This window comes from Penaeus monodon, chromosome 38 (genome assembly GCF_015228065.2).
Source record: "Penaeus monodon isolate SGIC_2016 chromosome 38, NSTDA_Pmon_1, whole genome shotgun sequence".
Lineage (NCBI taxonomy): Eukaryota > Metazoa > Arthropoda > Malacostraca > Decapoda > Penaeidae > Penaeus > Penaeus monodon.
In genome coordinates, this window is record NC_051423.1 from 3,794,946 (window position 1) to 3,815,807 (window position 20,862).

The 20,862-nt window shown below is 30.5% G+C and overlaps 6 protein-coding genes across 7 annotated transcripts in view; all 6 read left to right on the forward strand.

Moving 5' to 3' along the window:
- The window catches only part of LOC119596435 (pro-resilin-like), a 1,027-nt gene extending 380 nt beyond the window's left edge, over positions 1–647 (forward strand). Inside the window, exon 3 of the mRNA XM_037945678.1 lies at positions 229–647. Coding sequence (XP_037801606.1) covers positions 229–534 — 306 coding nt within the window. The 3' untranslated portion in view covers positions 535–647. The remainder of the gene's footprint in view (positions 1–228) is intronic.
- LOC119596432 (pro-resilin-like) overlaps positions 1–7,199 on the forward strand; it is a 47,072-nt gene extending 39,873 nt beyond the window's left edge. Inside the window, exons 1-3 of one of the 2 annotated variants that reach the window (XM_037945674.1) lie at positions 6,153–6,213; positions 6,414–6,485; positions 6,754–7,068. In XM_037945674.1, the coding sequence (XP_037801602.1) occupies positions 6,202–6,213; positions 6,414–6,485; positions 6,754–7,068 (399 nt within the window). In that variant the 5' untranslated portion in view covers positions 6,153–6,201. Of the gene's footprint in view, positions 1–6,152; positions 6,214–6,413; positions 6,486–6,753 lie in introns of those variants that run through there. The other variant, XM_037945672.1, reaches the window with a different exon arrangement.
- On the forward strand, positions 2,946–3,983 carry LOC119596433 (pro-resilin-like). Its single transcript, XM_037945675.1, has 3 exons — positions 2,946–2,980; positions 3,146–3,217; positions 3,543–3,983. The coding sequence occupies exons 1-3, from the start codon at positions 2,969–2,971 to the stop codon at positions 3,855–3,857; spliced, it is 399 nt and encodes a 132-aa protein (XP_037801603.1). The 5' UTR covers positions 2,946–2,968; the 3' UTR covers positions 3,858–3,983.
- Positions 7,200–9,891: 2,692 nt separating the features above from the next.
- LOC119596440 (pro-resilin-like) lies at positions 9,892–11,060 on the forward strand. Its single transcript, XM_037945684.1, has 3 exons — positions 9,892–9,923; positions 10,192–10,260; positions 10,573–11,060. The coding sequence occupies exons 1-3, from the start codon at positions 9,912–9,914 to the stop codon at positions 10,867–10,869; spliced, it is 378 nt and encodes a 125-aa protein (XP_037801612.1). The 5' UTR covers positions 9,892–9,911; the 3' UTR covers positions 10,870–11,060.
- Positions 11,061–13,060: 2,000 nt separating this feature from the next.
- On the forward strand, positions 13,061–13,781 carry LOC119596646 (cuticle protein 21-like). Its single transcript, XM_037945982.1, has 2 exons — positions 13,061–13,112; positions 13,501–13,781. The coding sequence occupies exons 1-2, from the start codon at positions 13,061–13,063 to the stop codon at positions 13,779–13,781; spliced, it is 333 nt and encodes a 110-aa protein (XP_037801910.1).
- Positions 13,782–15,737: 1,956 nt separating this feature from the next.
- On the forward strand, positions 15,738–16,574 carry LOC119596436 (pro-resilin-like). Its single transcript, XM_037945679.1, has 3 exons — positions 15,738–15,785; positions 15,960–16,028; positions 16,163–16,574. The coding sequence occupies exons 1-3, from the start codon at positions 15,774–15,776 to the stop codon at positions 16,466–16,468; spliced, it is 387 nt and encodes a 128-aa protein (XP_037801607.1). The 5' UTR covers positions 15,738–15,773; the 3' UTR covers positions 16,469–16,574.
- Positions 16,575–20,862: the final 4,288 nt, after the last annotated feature.

Below are 20,862 nucleotides of genomic sequence, written 5' to 3' on the forward strand. Positions count from 1 at the left end.
AAAGGAAGATTTCAGATTGTGGTATTTTTTGTAATATTCAAGTCATTACTCAGGTTTAAGAAGAGAACATAAACACGGGATGAATTGAGCGATTGTCATGGAATAAAAATGGAATAAAATGTGATGTGTCGAGTTCCTCCGCAGACGTAATAAGATCGTAAATGATCCAATTCAGATTAAGGTAAGTATTGCAAATAGTGATATAATCATATACATTTTACTTTTCAGTTTTCTTCCGAGGAATTCGGCCCCGCCCACTACAACTTCGAGTGGGCAGTCCAGCACAGCGACTCCGGCAATAACTTCGGCCACCAGGAGGCCCGCGACGGCGACGACACCCAAGGATCGTACTTCGTGCAGCTTCCCGACGGCCGTCTTCAGACCGTCAGGTTTAACGTGCAAGGAGACTCCGGATTTGTGCCCGAAATCTCGTACGAAGGAGAAGCTCGTTATCCTGACTCCTTCGAATCGTTCGAGTCGTTCGAGTCTCGTGAATCTCGCGGCTACGCCCCTCCAAGACCCGTGTATGGTTAGATTGAGAACCAGTTGCTATATCGGTCACCGCCATTTCCTCACATAATTTATTTTATATCATGTGCAATATACTATGTTATCTTTGATTTTGAATAAATCGAGCATATAAAGCTTACTTATAAATAATGTTACCTGTTCTGATTATAATAGTATTAATAACAATAATGGTAAAAAAAAATAAACGAAATAAATAAGTGGACAATGATAGAAATACGTTATTAAAACTAATACAAATGATAATGACAATGATAATAATTAAAGCAACAACAATAATAATAACAAATATAATAAATTTTGATATAATTATTACGATAATGATAATAAAAATAATGCTAATGATAATAAAGATAGAATATTAATCATGATGAAATAAGAATATGAATAATGTTAACATCAATCATAATGCTAACACTATTGAGGATAATGCTAATAGTAATAATAAGTTAATGATGATCATGATGATATTAACAAATAAAATTGGTAATACTATTTATAATTTTAATAACAATATCAAAAATAGTAAAGACAGAGACAATTATGATAAGGATATTAATAATATGCATGGAATGGTAATACTTCTAATAAAAGTAATATTAATGATAATCTTCCGATGGAATAGTAGTTGCTGTTATTAACATAGTTTTGATAATAATAATATTATTGACAACAATAGTAATAATAACCGTGATGATTATCATAACAATACCAAAAATTATAATTATTGTCCTTTTCACCATCATAAATTATCATTAAAATTACCATCATCATATTATAACTGACATTTCTATTTATTATTATTATTATTATTAGTAGTAGTATCATTATTATTATTATCATTATCATTATCATTATCATTATTATTATCATTATTATTATTATTATTATTATTATTATTATTATTATTATTATTATTAATTATTATCTATTATCATTATTTTATCATGTTATATTATTACTATACATGATTATCATTATTTATATATCATTATCATTATGTTACTTATTATGATTGTGTTATTCTTGTTCACTATTATTACTATTACATATTATCCTATATTCTGTCATTATTCATTATCTGTCATTATCCTTTCATAGTTGTTATTATTACGTATGTATATTGTATTAATTATTGTTATATTTTTTATTATTATATTTTATATTATCTATGTCTGTATTCATTTTTATTACATCATCTTAATATTGTGTATCTATTTATTATCATGTTATTGTTATTATTGTTTTTATCACTATTATTATTATTTCCTATTACTATTATTATAATTGTAATTATTATTCTTGTCATTATTCTTTTCATTATGAATATATTTCATAGTTGTGATATATTATCATTGGTAAGTATATTATTGTTATACATTATGTTAATACTTAGAATTATTATTAAATGTATTATTTTAGCATTATATATAAAATATATTTAATGGATAATATATAATATAGTATCATAATAATGATACATTATTATGTGATTATATATTTTATATATTACTATTTAATTAGATCATTAATTTATCATTATATTGTCATATATAACATTCATGATATGAAAATATTATATATATTATCTTCATTGTATCGAAATATTTAATTAACTAAATAATAATGATAATAGTAGTGATAACATTAACAACAACAATAATAACAATAATGATAATAACATGAAAATAAATAAGAATGAAAATGAAAATATAATAACAGCAGTCATAATAATAATAATAATAATAATAATAATAATAATGATAATAATAAAAATAAAAAGATGATAATTATATTGGTTATTGCAATTGCTATAAAAATAATGTAATTAATAATCATGATGATGATTATAACGGAAACGATAACGATAGTGATAACGATGAACAATGATTTTAGAAATAGTGATAGCGATGGGGATAATAAGAATAACAATAATTGCAATAATAATGGTTGATTAATAATGCAAGTCATGATAATAACAATATCCTTTATGATGAGAATGATTATAATGATAAAACTATTAATAAAATTAATAGATTCAATACTGACAATCAGAGTGATATGAATGGCAGCTATAGAGACACAGTAATAAAACAATCAGAGTCCATTATGATAACGGCAGTGATGATACATGCACAAAAATGAAATCAGTCTGAACAGCAACAAAGTCAAAACTGAGAGTAATGACAATAAAAGTAATAACCATAAAAGTAATATTCATTACAGCTATTTACTCTAATTCTTACAACAATAATGGCAATAACGTGAATAATAATTAAATAAATGTAAAACAAATCTTTCCAATGAGGTAATAGACTTTCATGCGCATGACATGTTCTGTAACATACAAGAAGCGGGTGCATGACGTCATTGCACAAGCGGGTATAAATACGTTTATTCGCTGGATCTCTGACACAAGTTACTCAGCGTCCACACCAACATGAACTCGAAGGTAACTGCCACCTTGAGGGTTTCTGTGGAGTCAGGTTGTATAAAGTTTTCGTTACTGCAGTTAATACAGTAACATGCAGCAACGACTATAAAACAGTAACTTTTTATAATAGTGAATATGTGAAAGCCTATGTGGAACCAGTAATGAGCAACCATTCCTCCTCAGGTTCTTCTTCTCGTGACTGTCATGGCTGTCGCCGCCGCTGACAGGCGTCCTTACTCCTACTCCGCCCCTGATGTCAGTTTTGGGAAAGGAAGTCTTTCATCTTAGTATTAAAAGTTCATCCTGAAATTAAAGTACCAACTATATTTTATTTTATTATTTCCATTACAAAAGGGAATTGTACATAGGCCTTTAAAGCTAAATCATACTCTATGTATGAATGCAAGTTAAGCAGAGAGCAGTTCCAGATCTTACGAAGATGAGTCATTACTCATGTACTAAAAAGTCCTTCGATTATAATGATAACGTTCCATATTCCATATTAATCCGATAAAAAAAAAACATGTATATTTTCTTCAATAGAAAGACAAAGTAAAGAGTGATACATTTTATTTTTCAGTTTTCCTCTGAGGAATTCGGCCCCGCCCACTACAACTTCGACTGGGCAGTCCAGCACAGCGACTCCGGCAATAACTTCGGCCACCAGGAGGCCCGCGACGGCGACGACACCCAAGGATCGTACTTCGTGCAGCTTCCCGACGGCCGCCTGCAGACCGTCAGGTTCAGCGTGCAAGGAGACTCTGGATTCGTACCCGAAATTTCGTACGAAGGACAGGCTCGTTATCCTGATTCCTTCGAGTCGTTCGAGTCGTTCGAGTCGTTCGAGTCTCGTGAATCTCGAGGTTACGCCCCTCCAAGACCCGTGTATGGTTAGAATTTGCTAAAGATTGAGAACCATTTGCTATATCGGTCACTATCATTTCCTCAGATAATTTATTTTACATGGTGTGCAGTTTTCTATGTTACCTTTGATTTTTAATAAATCAAGCATACGAAGCTAGATGATATGTTATTTTACCTGCTATGATTCATGTCGCTGTGAAAATGCATTTACGCAAATGGAGTGTAATGATATCAATAATAGTAAAATGAATTTAGTAATAAAAATGCTGCTACTACTACCACAAACAATATTGATAGTAATTATGATAATGACAATTATCATGATAATTATAATAAAAATAATAATGGTAAACGATGATATTGATAAAAGTAGTAATAGTAATAATAGTAATGTTAATATGGACAATGATAGTTATGAAGAAAATACTTTCATTAATACTACTGCTAATAAAAATGGTCATAATTATAACAGTAATAATAATAATGATAATAATCATAGCAACATCTACAATAAATAAATAATAATGATATAATAAATATTGATATTGTTGTCATTATGAAAGTGATAAAATATTAATCGTAATGATATAACAATATGAATATTAATGATATTAACGTCAATGTTAATGATAACACTAGTGATAATGTTCTTGCTAATATTAAGATAATGATCATAAGAATAATAACACTGATAGTATTGGTAATAATTATGATACCAATGTCGGTAATTTTAATGAGAAAGACAGTTATGTTAAGTTATTGATAATAAAAATGGCAATTATACTACTAATAATACGACTAATACTAATGACAATCTAACTTCCGGTGGAATAGCAATAATAGCTGCTGTCATTATCATTGTTTTGATAATGATAATGACAACAGTAGTAATAATTATCATGATGATAATCATAACGACAGAACCAACAACAATAAAATTAATAATAATAATAATAATTATGATTTTCATTATCATCAATATTATCACATTATTATTACTGGCATTATTATATTATTATTATTACTATTATCTTTATTATCATCATTATCAATTTAAGTATTGTTGTAGCGGTTGCTACTATCACTAATACAATAATTTGATTGTGTGTACATTGATATTAATATTAAAATTAATATTATCATCATTATTCATATAATTGATATAATATTGTTGTTATTATTATAACTTCATTATTGTTACCACTACTGTCAGTTACTAATAAATATTCAATATTAATATTATTATTGTAATTTTCATTATTTTTAAAGTTATTTTTATATTCATTGCTATTATTATTGTTATCATTGTCATTATTAGTGATTTTGCTGTTATTATTATTGTTGTTATTATTATTGTTATTATTATTATTATTATTATTATTATTATTATTATTATTATTATTATTATTATTATTATTATTATTATTATCATTATCATTATTGTTATTATTATTATTAGTGATAAAAATAATGCTAATAATAATAACAGTCGAACTAATAATAATGATAATGACAATAATGATAATAATAATGATGATAATAATAATACTGATAATGATAACGATAATAATAACAAACGTAATGACGATGATAATAATATCAACAATAATTGATAACAGGATTAACAATAATAACAATAATGATAATAATGATGAAGAAATTATGATTATAATGATAGTAATGATAATACTATAGTTATAGTGATAGTAATAATAATGCTGTAGTTGTAATGATAGTAATAATAATATTATAGTTATAATAATAGTAATGATAATAATATGGTTCTATGGATAAAAGTAGTGATGAGGATTATATCAACTATTATAATTGTTATAATAAAGATTGTATCAATTATCATGATAATAATGATACTGATATTGATAAAGATAATGATGATAAACAACAATTATAATAATGATAACGATAGTGATAATAGGAATAACATAATGGTGATAATAATGACCGAATGATAATGATGACAATGAAAATCAAGATAATAAGAACTATATTCGTAATGGAGAGAATGATAGCAATGGCTATGATGATAGCAACAAAAATGAAATTAGTCTGAAAGCAACAAAGCCAACACTGTGAATAATGATAGCAAAAGTAATAGCTTTTGTAATAATTTGACATTAATGTAATTATTACAGCTATTTACCATGATTCTTACAACAGCAATGGTAATAACACGAGTAAGAATTGAAATGTACAAATTCAAAACAAGATAATCTTTCTAGTGAGGTAAGAGACTTTCATGCGCATGACAAGTTCTGTAACATATAAGAAGCGGAGCATGACGTCACTACACAAGCAGGTATAAGTACGCTTATTCGCTGGATCTTTGACACAAGTTACTCAGCATCCACACCAACATGAACTCAAAGGTAACTCCCACTCTGAGCGTTTCTGTGGAATCAGGTTGTATAAAGTTTTCGTTGCTGCAGTTAGAACAATAACGGCAACAGAATAACTTATTATAATATATTGATGTGACTCGAATAATATATATTGTGAAGTATGAAAGGGGCCTACGTGGAATGTGGTTTACAGAGTTCTTCTCCAATAATAAGTAGCCTCTCCTCAGGTCCTTCTTCTCATGGCAGTCATGGCTGTCGCTTCCGCTGACAGGCGACCTTACTCCTACTCCGCCCCCGAGGTCAGTTTCATCATTGAAGTTAAAGTACCATTACAGATAAAAATTGTACATAGGCCAAATAGGATTTTGCATCCAGCCTTTAAAACTAAATCATGCACCGTATATGAATACAAGTTAAGCTGAGGGTAGTTCCAGATCTTACAAAGATGTAATTACTCTTGTAATGAAAGGTCCCTTAATTAGTGTTACTTATTCCATATTCATATTTAAAAATGTATATATTTTCAACAACAGAAAAGCAATGACAAATGATTGTTTTATTTTTCAGTTCTCCTCTGAGGAATTCGGCCCCGCCCACTACAACTTCGACTGGGCTGTGCAGCACAGCGACTCCGGAAACAACTTCGGCCACCAGGAGGCCCGCGACGGCGACGACACCCAAGGATCGTACTTCGTGCAGCTTCCCGACGGCCGCCTGCAGACTGTCAGATTCAGCGTGCAAGGAGACTCCGGATTTGTGCCCGAAATCTCGTACGAAGGACAGGCTCGTTATCCTGACTCCTTCGAGTCCTTCGAATCGTTCGAGTCATTCGAATCTCGTGAATCTCGTGGCTACGCCCCTCCAAGACCCGTGTATGGTTAGATTGAGAACCATTTGCTATATCGGTCACTGTCACTTCCTCACATTATTTATTTTATATCATGTGCAATATACTATGTTATCTTTGATTTTAAATAAATCAAGCATTTAAAACTAACTGATATATAATATCACCTTTTATGATTCATTATAACGTGAAAATGCATTTTTGAAAAAGGACTATGATAACAGTAAACTTAAGATGAGAGTAGTACTAATACTGCTACTACTAATAATAAAAATGATAGTAATAATGATTATCACCATCATAGCATAATAATAAAAAAATGATAATGATAATATAATGAATTAGTATGAACAATAATAGTTGTGATGAAAATACGGTTATTAACACTGACATTGAAACAAATTATAATGATAAGAACAGTAATAATGATAATATAAATATTAATGTGATAATAAAAAAAAAATCATGATTATAATAATAGTATGTTAACCATTGGTATAAGAATATATATAATATATATATATATATATATATATATAATTACTGATAAAATTAATGTTTATGCTAGTAATGATGATAAGATAACGATCATGAAAATTACTTGATATTATTGGTAATAATAATTATAATGATAATGTCAATGATATTAATGACATACGATTATGATAAGGATATTGATAATAAGAAACGCAATGATACTACTTTTTATACATATACTAATGACAATTTAATTTCCGGTGGATTACCAGTGATAGTAGTACCTGTCATTATCATTATTAATGATAATGACAATATTGATAATGGTTATAATAATAATAATAATAATAATATAACTTGAAATAAAAACACAACGAAAACATATCTTTCATACATTATATAATACATTATTTCTGTTAGATTATATATATCATTGTCATTATCATTATTGATGCATTGCTGTTGCCTTTGCTATTATCACTATATCACAATAATTATCCTTATTAGTGTTATTAACATTGATATTGATAGTAATGTTCATATTAAAATTATTATCATTATCACTATGATTATTATTGTGGTGTTATTATTATATCTTAATTATTGTTATCACTACTGTTACTTATTACCACATTCATTATTGATATATTTTTATTCAATTTTATTATTATCTTTATTATTATTGTTAATGCTGTTATTATTATCGTTATCATTATTAATATAATCACCATCATTATTATTAACATCATCATTTCCAAATAATAATAATTATTATTGTATTATTATTGTTCTCGTTATTATTGCTATCCTTTTTATAATTATTATTAGCAATAGTACTTGCTATTACTATTATTATAATTATAATTATTATTCTGGTCATTATTGTCATTCTTATATTAACATTATAGTTATGATTATGATTAATAGAAGTATTATCATTATTGTTATATTTGTTATTGTTATCACTGGAATTATTAGAAACTATATCACTTTCATCATCCTTGTTAATATTTTCTTATTGCTGGAATTATCCTTATAATGATAATAATAAAGATAATAGTACTAATAATACTAATAATGATAATGATGATCGTTATCATTGTTATTATTATTATCATTATCATTATTATTAATATCATTATTACTGAAATCCCTATCATTTGTATGAAATCATTACCATTTTTATCACTATCATCTCTATCTCTAGTTATCGTGACATACTTTCATCATTATTGCCTTCATTATATACAGTCGATAAAAATGGTTATAATAATACTGAAAATGATGACAGTAATATAACAATGACGATGAAAATATTCTTGGCATTAGTAGTCGTAGTAGTAATAACAACAACAATAATAATAATAATAATAATAATAATAATAATAATAATAATAATAATAATAATAATAACAATAACAAAAAAAAAATAATTAAGATAATAATAATGATGATAGCAATACTAATGACAATAATGATATTGATAAAAAATAATGATGATAATCATTACAATAATGATAACGATAATAGTAATAATGTTCATATTATTAATAATGATAGAACAGCAATAATACCAATTATGATAGTAAACATGAAAAAAATAAAGTAAATAGTAAATATGAAAATAAAAAATAATGATTATAACAATAACAGTTATGATAACAATAAAGCTAGAAAAAATCATATTGGTAATAACGATAATAATGATGACAATTATATTGATTATTACAATTATTATATTGATGATAATAATCATGATAATTATATTAATGATAATGATAACAATAACTATGGTGATATTGTTAAAGAGTATGACATTAATGATGAACAGCAACAAATATAATAGTGATAACGATAGTATTAATAAGAATAACAGTAATGGTGATAACGATCGAATGATTAAAATATTAATGAAAATCATGGCAATAAGAACTATATCCTCAATGATGAGAATTACTTTAATGATGACATTATTACTAAAATTGATAACCTCAACAGTGACAATCCTTGTGATAAAAAGAAAAGTATAGAAAAAGTAATAAAAGTTCAAAGATAACAATGTAGTATTGATACATGAACAAAAATGAAATTAGTCTGAACAGCAACAAAGCCAACACTCTTAACGACAATAAAAGTAATGACATTTAAAATAATTTAACAGTAAAAGTAATATTCATTACAGCTATTTACCCTGATTATTACAACAGTAATGGCAAGGACATAAATAATAATCATAATAAACAAAAATAAAACAAATCTTTCCAATGAGGTAAGAGACTTTCATGCGCATGACAAGTTCTGTAACATACAAGAAACGGGTACATGACGTCACTGCACAAGCGGGTATAAATACGTTTATTCGCTGGATCTCTGACACAAGTTACTCAGCGTCCACACCAACATGAACTCGAAGGTAACTGCCACCTTGAGGGTTTCTGCGGAATCAAGTTGCATAAAGTTTTCGTTGCTGCAGTCAAAACAATAACATGCAGCAACGAGCAGCAACGACCATAAACCAATAGCTCATCATAATAGATATTTTAATTTGATTTCAATAATATATATATATATATATATATATATATATATATATATATATATATATATTGCGAAATATGAATACATGGAAAATGCTTTACCGGATTTCTCTTCTCCAGTAATAATTAACCATTTCTTCTCAGCTCCTTCTCATGGCAGTCGTGGCTGTCGCCGCCGCTGACAGGCGACCTTACTCCTACTCCGCCCCTGAGGTCAGTGTGTGTGTGTGGGGGGGGAGTCTTTCATCTTTGTATTAAAAGTTTATCCTAAGTTAAGGTACCAGTTGTATCTTATTATTTCTATTACAAATGGAAAATGTACAGACCAAATAACATTTTGCATCCAGTCTTTAAAACTAAATCATACACCGTATATGAATACAAGTTAGGCAGAAGGCAGTTAGGCAGAAGTCATTACTCTTGTACTGAAAGTCCTTCGATTAGTTATAATAATTTTAAAATATGTATATTTTCTGAAACAGAAAAGCAATGCAAAGATTGACAAAAGTATGTTTTATTTTTCAGTTCTCCTCTGAGGAATTCGGCCCCGCCCATTACAACTTCGACTGGGCGGTCCAACACAGCGACTCCGGCAACAACTTCGGCCACCAGGAGGCCCGCGACGGCGACGACACCCAAGGATCGTACTACGTGCAGCTTCCCGACGGCCGTCTTCAGACCGTCAGGTTTAACGTGCAAGGAGACTCTGGATTCGTACCCGAAATCTCGTACGAAGGAGAGGCTCGTTATCCTGACTCCTTCGAGTCGTTCGAGTCTCGTGAATCTCGTGGCTACGCCCCTCCAAGACCCGTGTATGGTTAAAGGTATAGAAGAGAAGACCCTTTTGCTACTTCGGCTACCACTACTATAACTTATGTTACATCCCTATATTAAATATATTTTGTACTAATAAATCATGCGAATCATATTGTTGTATGATACTAAAGGGTACAATTCCTTATAAAAAATAAATGATATCCAAAGAATATATATAGTTATGTGGGTGTAATGTATAATGTATATAAATTTCCGAGGAGACGTACATATCTTATGCAGACACGAAGATATGACGACAGAGGACACATAGTTTTGGAGCACCAAGAAAGACTTTGTCAAAGACATACTCGATGCTCAAGCCTAAGGTGATGTCTGAATCCATTTTAACAACATCCACGCATAAGAACAAGCATTCAGAACTCCCCACTGCCTTCAGAAAGACCTCTGTTTACCGACTTGGCGCATAATTGTGAAGCTTCTATTTACTAAAGCTATGGGAGAGAGAAAAGCACGGACACTAGATATTAGCCGATTGGAAGAAAGTTATGTTGAGTGATGAAAGCACTTCCAGGCTGGTGAGGGGAGCTTTCCAGATCCGACTCCGCGTTGCGCTGCAATCTGCAATACAAAGTCAAGACCAATGGTTTGGATTTTCATTGGGAATAAGAGCAGGCGAGGTCTATATATTCTACTAAAAATGTTACGAGCGGAAGTGATTACGTTAACGCGCTAAATATATATATATATATATATATATATATATATATATATATATATATATATATATATATATGCCAGTACTTTTGGGAATTAATGAGCAAGATTATTTTATACGTGATAACGCCCTTAACCACCAGAAACTCCCCTCATCTGAGCCCCATAAAAAACGCATGGATCATCATGAAAAAACGAAGTGCAAGAGGCCAGGCCTAATATCAGTTCACATGTGTCTCCTATTTTGTTAATTTTGCTGAATGCATAACAAAATAGCCGTAGAAAGATTTGTAACAGAAAGGGAGCTTATTCAAGTACTAATTGTAAAAAAAATAAATTAGTCGAGCAAAGACACTGCTCTCATTAATGATAATGAGGATATTAGCATAAAAGATAATAACCACAAGTGACAATCATAATTATAAGGATAAAATGCGATGACTTTTGTTTTAGTGGTTACTTGACCCCGGCTGCCACATGCACTATAAAAAGGGTACCAGACAATTCATGGCTTGATTATATCATCTACACACTGTAAATAATATTAAAAATGGTTAAGGTAAAAATAACATAAGTAGAAAATTCACGTGGAGGTTTAATGTACTACTCATGCAAGCAGTGTCTGTGGCAAAGTGACTCCCTAGATTAATGGTGACAGTTTATGGTATAATGACCAGGCGCTTTACAAGCGAATGAGAACGAATGTAAACAAATCCCATTTTATATAAAAAAAAAAAAAATATATATATATGTATATATATATATATATATATATATATATATATATATATATATATATATATATATATATATATATATAACTGAAATAATACCATTATCTGACATTTAATTTTCATGAACACAATCAAAACATTCTCATGCAATTTACGTAAGCCCTTTACGATTTGTAACGACTTAACGACAAAGCAAACATTACAACTCCATACAAACACTATAACTAAGATAAAGTCAATTAAAAGACTATTAATTATAGCAAACGAATGTAAAACGATCATAATCTTTCCAATGAAGCAATAACCTTTCTTTGTGCATTACAAGTTCTGCAAGATGCAAGCGGATGCATAACGTCACTGCACTCGGGTACACGTCTAATACAAGTCATTCAGCATCCAAACCAACATGAACTCAAAAGTCAATGCCACCTTAAGGGTCACTGTGGAGTCCGGCTGTGTAAAATTTTCGTTACTGCAGTTAGAACAGTAACAGCTGCATCGACGACCATTAAACACAGCTTATAGTATATAGGATAATAATTTGATTGCAGTAAGAAGTATTTGTGAAATATGAAAGGAGCCAACGTGGAATATGATTTACAGCGTGCTTCTCCTGTAATAAGTTAACATGTGGCCACTTCTTCCTGAGGTCCTTCTCATGTAAACACGGACAGTGGCAAAGTTGATGACCACTTTATTTGTAGTTGACAGGTTAATGCCGCAAATCCACTTTACAGTCGAAAGAGAACAAATGTAAACAAAACTCATTTTATAGAATAATTTACACTATGGTCGTGGCTGCCGCCGCTTCTGACAGGCGACCTTACTCCTACTCCGACCCCCCCCCCCCAGGTCAGTGGGGTAAAGGCAGTTTTTCATCTGTGTTTTAAAAGTTCATACTGAATTTAAGTTACCAATATGATTAATGGCTAATCATCAACAGAAAAAAACATGTAGAGAGGACAAATAGTATTTTGGATACACTCTTTAAAAATAAATCGTACACACGATATAAATGCAAGTTAAGCAGGGAGCAGTTTCACATCTTACGAAGTTGAGTTATTACTCCTGTATTGGACAGGTCTATCGACTAGTATTCAAATTCCACATTTCATATTCATATTTTAAAGAAATGTATATTCTTTGTCAGGTAATGCAAATGATATTCGTATGTAATATATTCTGAGTGGATAGTGGCATCAAGATTTTCTCGATTTTATGAATCTCTCGCAGTTCTCTGAAGAATTTGGCCCCGCCCACTACAACTTCGCCTGGGCGGTCCAGCACAGCGACCCAGGCCACCAAGAAGCCTGCGACGGCGACAGCATCCAAGGGTCCTATTACTTGCAACTTCCTGACGGCTGCCTACAGACCGTTAGGTTCAGCGTGCAAGGAGACTCCGGATTCGTGCCCGATATCTCGTACGAAGGAGAGGCTCGTTACCCTGACTCTTTCGAGTCGTTCGAGTCGTCCGTGTCTCGTGAATCTCGTGGCTATGCCCCTCTATGATCCGTGTACGGGTAGGATTTGCATATATTGAGAGCCATTTGCCTACATCGGTTATCGGTTTATTTCACATCGTCATGTGTAATACAATGTAATTCCTGTACTTTTCAATAAATCATTCATATACAGCTAACTAGATATTTGGTTGTTTGTTGCCTGCTGTTACAATTTCTTAAAAAAAAAAACTATTATATTGTGAAGAATTTATAAAAGAAAAAAGATATTAATAATGAGGATCAGAACAACAATAATAATAACAATAATAACAGTAATTATAATAAAAACAATGATAAATATACTAGTAATATTAATAACGAAATACTGATAGTGATTATAAAAGGATAATGAGAAAATAACTATAAAATATAAGCTATATGTTTATATATACACTGTATATGCATATGTGTATATGTATATATGATAATGTACATGTGTATATCTAATCATTACTATGATCATTATTACCATTACTACGGATATTTACTATTCGTATTATTATTATTATTATTATTATTATTATTATTATTTTAACATTACGACACTATGATCACAATGATATTAGGAATACCACCACCAAAAACAATAATAATAATAACGATAATGGTAATGATAATACTAATAACAAGTCTAAGGATAATTATATTAATAAAAAAATATAGTTATTATTATCACTATTGTCGTTACTATTGTCCTTATCATGATAAGGAAATAAAGATAGTAACGATAATGACGATAACAAGAATAATGATAACAATGATAATAGTAATGGTAACAATAACAGTAGTATTAATACCAATGGAAACTATGATGCTAAAAGATAAAGTAATGAAAGTAAGAATTATAAAGATAATAGTTAATAATAATAATGATTATTAGAATGATAATATTGGTGTAAATAATAATCATAATAGAAATAATGGCAATAATAATATCTACAATAATTTTAATGATAATAATAATTAGGATGATGATGATGATGATGATGATGATGATGATGATGATGATGATGATGATGATGATGATGATGATGATGATGATAATAATAAAAAAAAAAATAATGGTAATAGTAATAGTTATAAGAATACGGATTATTGTTATCAATAGAAACTATTTTGTTAATGATAATAATAGTAATGAAAATAATTGAAAATAGCAAAATGTTAAAATAATAAATAATGATAAATATTTACTTTTAATAATAAAAGTAATCACAATTGAGAGGAATCTTTACGTTTAACTGGACTTATAATTCTCTTGTATTTTATTTACCTTTAAATTGGAGGAAAATGAATAACAAGTTTTACATACATGCACTTCATTTCATAAATTCACAACCCAGGACCAACATGAATCTTCTGGCGTTAATCACGTTCACACGAGTGGAAAAAGATCAGAGCTGGGCAGAGCTGGCTTGGTGCCTATCGATCTTCAGCTGTCGCATGCACTATAAAATTGTTATAAATAATGCATATATTTAACACTAGCACTATTATATCATCTACACAAAGAAAATAAATAACACATGGAAAACACAAGAGTAGGTGTAATGTACTGTTTACGTAAACACGGACAGTGGCAAAGTTGATGACCATTTTGGTGACCGGTTAATGCCGTAAATGCACTTTACAGTCGAAAGAGAACAAATGTAAACAAAACCCATTTAATAGAATAATTTACGCTAGAACATAATAATAGATTTGATATTTGATTACCATAACCATAGTCAAAAGATGCAAAATAAGTATACCCTTTACAACTTGCAATAATTTGACGATGCAAATATAATTGTAGAGTACAAATATAACTGCAATAATATAAATAAAAGTAATAGTTAAAATAAATGCAAAACAATAATCTTTTCAGTGAAGCAATATACTTTCCATGCACATGACAAGTTCTGCAAGATGCAAGAAGCGGATGCATGACGTCACTCTCAGGTATAAGTACAGCCATGCGCTGGATATCTGACACAAGTTGTTCAGCATCCACACAAACATGAACTCAAAGGTAACTGCCACCTTTATAAAGTTTTCGTTACTGCAGTTGCAAGAACATTAACAGCTGCAGCAGCTTAATATAGCGATAGTTATATAATTCTAATACGTCCATTGTGAAACATGATAGATATAGAAATATGCTTTTCTTTTTTAGTGTGTTAACAAGTGACCACTTCCTTCTCAGGTCCTTCTCATGACTCTTGTGGCTGTCGCCGCCGCTGACAGGCGACCTTACTCCTACTCCGCCCCTGAGGTGAGTTAACACATCTAGAAGTTGTGGTTTATGCATGACTTATTTGAGTCACCAACGATTCTTTCACTGCTGAAAACCATTTCGATTGTAATATTAAGCCCGCAACGTAAACATTAATTATAAGAATATTTCAGTTCTCCTCTGAGGAATTCGGCCCCGCCCACTACAACTTCGACTGGGCGGTCCAGCACAGCGACTCCGGCAACAACTTCGGCCACCAGGAGGCCCGCGACGGCGACGACACCCAAGGATCGTACTACGTGCAGCTTCCCGACGGCCGTCTTCAGACCGTCAGGTTTAACGTGCAAGGAGACTCTGGATTCGTGCCCGAAATCTCGTACGAAGGAGAGGCTCGTTATCCTGATTCTTTCGAATCGTTCGAGTCGTTCGAGTCTCGTGAATCTCGTGGCTACGCCCCTCCAAGACCCGTGTATGGTTGAAGGTACAGAAAAGAAGACCCAGTTGCTACTTCGGCTACCGCTACCCTAATTTATTTCAAATTATTATATGAAATATATTTTCTACTAATAAATCATACGAATTACACTGATGTATTTTACTAAAGGATTTAATCCCTTATGAAAAATAAATGAAAACCTCCAGGAAATATACAAACAAACATAAATACATATTTATGTGGGCGTAATCGTATAATGAATATATATGAATAAATTTGCGAGCAGATTTACATATCTCATAAATCGCGAACGTACTTACATGAGAGAGGCAATTTACATGAAGAGTATTGCAAATAAATATAAATTAAAAATGGTATCAGGAGACTACTAATAATAACATGATTATAGCTATGCACAGAAGTCAAAAATTAATCCAGAAATTTAAGGCCGGGCATCCCAAGAAAGGCTAATTCAGAAATGTTCATGAGAAGGAAATTTTGAAAATAATGAAAACCTCTGGTCGTACATGAAATGCTAATGAAGACATTAGCAGTGATAGTAATTATTGCGCAAATGTTAATAATCATGCTGTTACTAATATTACTATTAATACTACTACTAATGATAAAGATAATGATAAGGAAATGATACTGACAATGGTAATAATAATAGTATGATGAGGATAATAATAACAATAAGAAAGATAATATTAATGATAATGATAAATTTTATTATACAAATAAGGATAAAAATGACAGTAGTAATAGAAACAATAATGATAATGCTAACAATAGTAATGGTAATAAATAAAATAATAAAATATAACAAGAAGAATGAGTAATAATGATAATATAGGATAATAATTATGAAAAATTTATAGTAATAATAATGATAACTTAGCAAATAATGCTGAACGATAAATAAACAACAACAATGATGTAATAATAAATTATAAATAACATGATGTTTATAATAGTTCGTAATAAAAATTAATAAGAATAATAGAATACAAAATAATAACAGTGTAATAATATATATAAAATTGTTAAAAATAAATATTTCTAAATTTCCCGAAAATTTTAGTATTATCAAACAAAGAAAAAAAAACATATAAAAAAAACCCAACAATAAAACAAATAATAAAACCCCAAACCAATAATAAACATATAAACAAAAAAAGCCACAACAACCAATATGTGATGGAATGTAAGTAGGTAGTTAAGTAATCGTTTTTAAGTCATACAAAATGATAATGATAACTAAACAGCAGTAATAGTGATTAATAATAGTAATAACAAATAATGGTGATGATGATGTATAACGATAATATGATAATGAATAAAAGAATAGAAAATCATTAATATACAGCTTTACAAAAATTATTTATATGATAAAAAAAATAGAGATATATACGACCAATAATATAATGATATAATAATAATAATAATGCAAATAGGGATATAGATGATCGAAAAATAGAACAATAATAATTGACAAAATAATAATAGTAATATAATAATGATAATAACAAAATAAAAAAAAAAGAAAGATGTTTGTTAATGAATAAAAGATGATAATGATGCCTTTAAAGGTAATAATTTCACTCTGCATATTATTATGAAAAATTTGAAAAAGTCGTTTATAAGTAATGCATATAGTATAAATTAGTCATCAGCAATGTCACAAATTGTACATATCACACACAACAATAAAAATAAAAAGGTAATATGTAACTAATGTTATAATTACAAAAATATATAATAAATAAATTTTATTATGATAACGATGGCTAAATCACTGAAAAATATATGAAGCGATTATACTCGTGAAGTAAAATTAACACTTAGTAACTCCTCCTCAGGTATAATAATATTGTGACACTTGGCATGTCCCCCGCTGAAAGGATTTTAGTTTCACCCCAGTAAGTTAAATAAACTTTATAAGTAACACAGTGAGTAAAGGTATTTTACACCCAAGAAATCATGAGGCGTGTGTGTGTAACCAATCATTCTGTCATTGATGATATGCTCAATTTCTGTAAGGATAATTTCCTGTTATGAGCAGGTTAACGAAATGTAATATGTTGATTTCAGTTCCCCTTAGAATTCGGCAGCCCACTACAAATATTATGATGCGGTCAACAGCGATTACGGCAATAATAATATGATCCACCAGATCCAATGAACGGCGACGACACAAAGGATTATGGTGCAAACTATGACGGCACATCTTAGATCAGTAGGATTAACGATAAACAACAGAACATCTGATTTCAATGCCCAAATCCATACAAGAAGGTATCTTTCCACTCCATGAATGTTCGCAAGTCGTTCAAAGGTCTCGTTAATACGTCTACCCCCACACGAGTATAAATTGAGAGAAATCGAATTGCAAAATTGGTACCTTCCACACACCCAGAAACTTATTTTTACACTAATCTTATATTTACTGAAAAAAATATATAAAAAAACTTTGTCATCACTGTTTAATTGATGATGTAAAGTATGCGAATAGATGAACGTGTTTTGGGAGTAAATTTTCTCTCTAAGGTTCTACTTTCCCTTTAGACTCTCGTGGCTTCCCGCGCTTGCAGGCGACTACCCTTTATGACATGAATTGAAGTACATTTAAGTCCACAGGAACACGTACAACGAATTTCTCGATTAACTGTATGACGACGATTTGATTTTCATTGTGATATGTCAATTATGTAAATAACATATTAAAAGGAGGAACGCAATATGAATATAGTAATTTCAGTTACTACTGAGGTATTCGGCCAGCCCATGAAAGGTGGGTCAGAGTACAACTGCAATAAAAGGAGAACGAACAGGATTTACTTTTTTGCACTAACAATAACGTGCAAGAATCCTGGATGTAGCCACGAAATACTAAAACTCAAACCGGCCTTGAATCTGAGTCACGTTTCGAGTCTCGGAAATCCGGCTACACAAAGGAGGAAAGTGGAGAGAAATTTATTTGTTAATCGGACTACAATTCCACACCCCCGTTAAACTTTTTTAATTCACGTAAAGTTTTTACTGAAATAAAAGCATGCATATAAAATTTAACTTTTGCCGTGTATGATTGATGAATAGCGATAGGATGGAGCAAAAAAGGAAGAGTTAAACAAACCAAGTCATAACAATTCCCTAATCCGAGTACTGTTTCAGGTCATTACTGGCTGCTTTTACAGTTTAGACTTTGTACCGGTGCATATAGAACTCAACAAAAAAAACTAAACGATTTTCCATATTAACGGGGCTGATTAAATGTATATAAAATTAAAGATACTTTCCATAAAAAGGAAGAAGACTTTAGATGACCAAGAAAGTTGGGTAGTTAAAGTGTAGTTGATACTGATGATGAAAATAGGAAGTCAGAGTAAATATGCAAATAAAAAGTTTTAATGACTGGAGACGTTAGTCTTTGCTCATAGAATTTCAGCAAGTTCTTGTGTTAGCACGCTAAATTAAAGGTGATAATATGAACATGTTAGTCAAAACCCTTAGGGGAAGCGAGACCAATGATTCCGTCATGCAATCGCAGACGGGTTTAAATTTCTTAGCGAAAAAAACAGTCAAATATCCACAAGTCTTATGATCATTTCACGCACGTGCAGGTTGCATAGAATAAAATGGCATACTACAAAGAAATAGTAACAAACATATACAATTACTAATTTTATCTTTTCAGTATATAGTGTGGCGTTTGTGTGAGGTACTTTATGTACCGGTGCAACTATAGTCAAACGGACGAAAAACTTATAAAACATTACAGGATAGATATAAAACACGGGAACAAACATTTTAAAAGCAATACTGACAACTATGAGCAAATAGACAAAGTCATAATAACAAAAGCAAGACACCGCCCCGGGTCGTACTGATCCGTGCAGCGGTTTTGCGTTACGAAGGTGATTGCCCGCGTACAGTGAATGCAAGACCCATCATGGCGCTGCGGAATTGTCTAGGAGAAAACACGTGTTAACATTTTATTTCATTGACACTCAGGGCACGCGAATGTACGTAAGCATGATATGCTTCACAATGTATCAAAGAAACTTTTCTGTATTATAGGACGTATGTTAGGTTATGGTAGTGCACTTAGTTAAGGTATATAAAGCATGTTATAACAACAAAATTTATAAGAATACGCTACGTGATAAGTTGTAGTTTTATAATAAGGCGGTCGTTTTCATTAGCCTCAGCGTTAGAATCGCCTGCCGCTAAGGAATCAAGAACCAATGGCTAGTGGGATAGGGTCGAGGGAAATAAGCTGTAGGTAATTCATAATCATTAATCTAAGGAGACGTAGGTGGATTAGGCTAGTCGTTTTCACCGCTTTATGATACTTCTATCGAGACTGTATAAAAACTATAAAACGCATAATTTCACACGAAGCGCACCTGTATATTCTGTAGTAATGGTTTAATG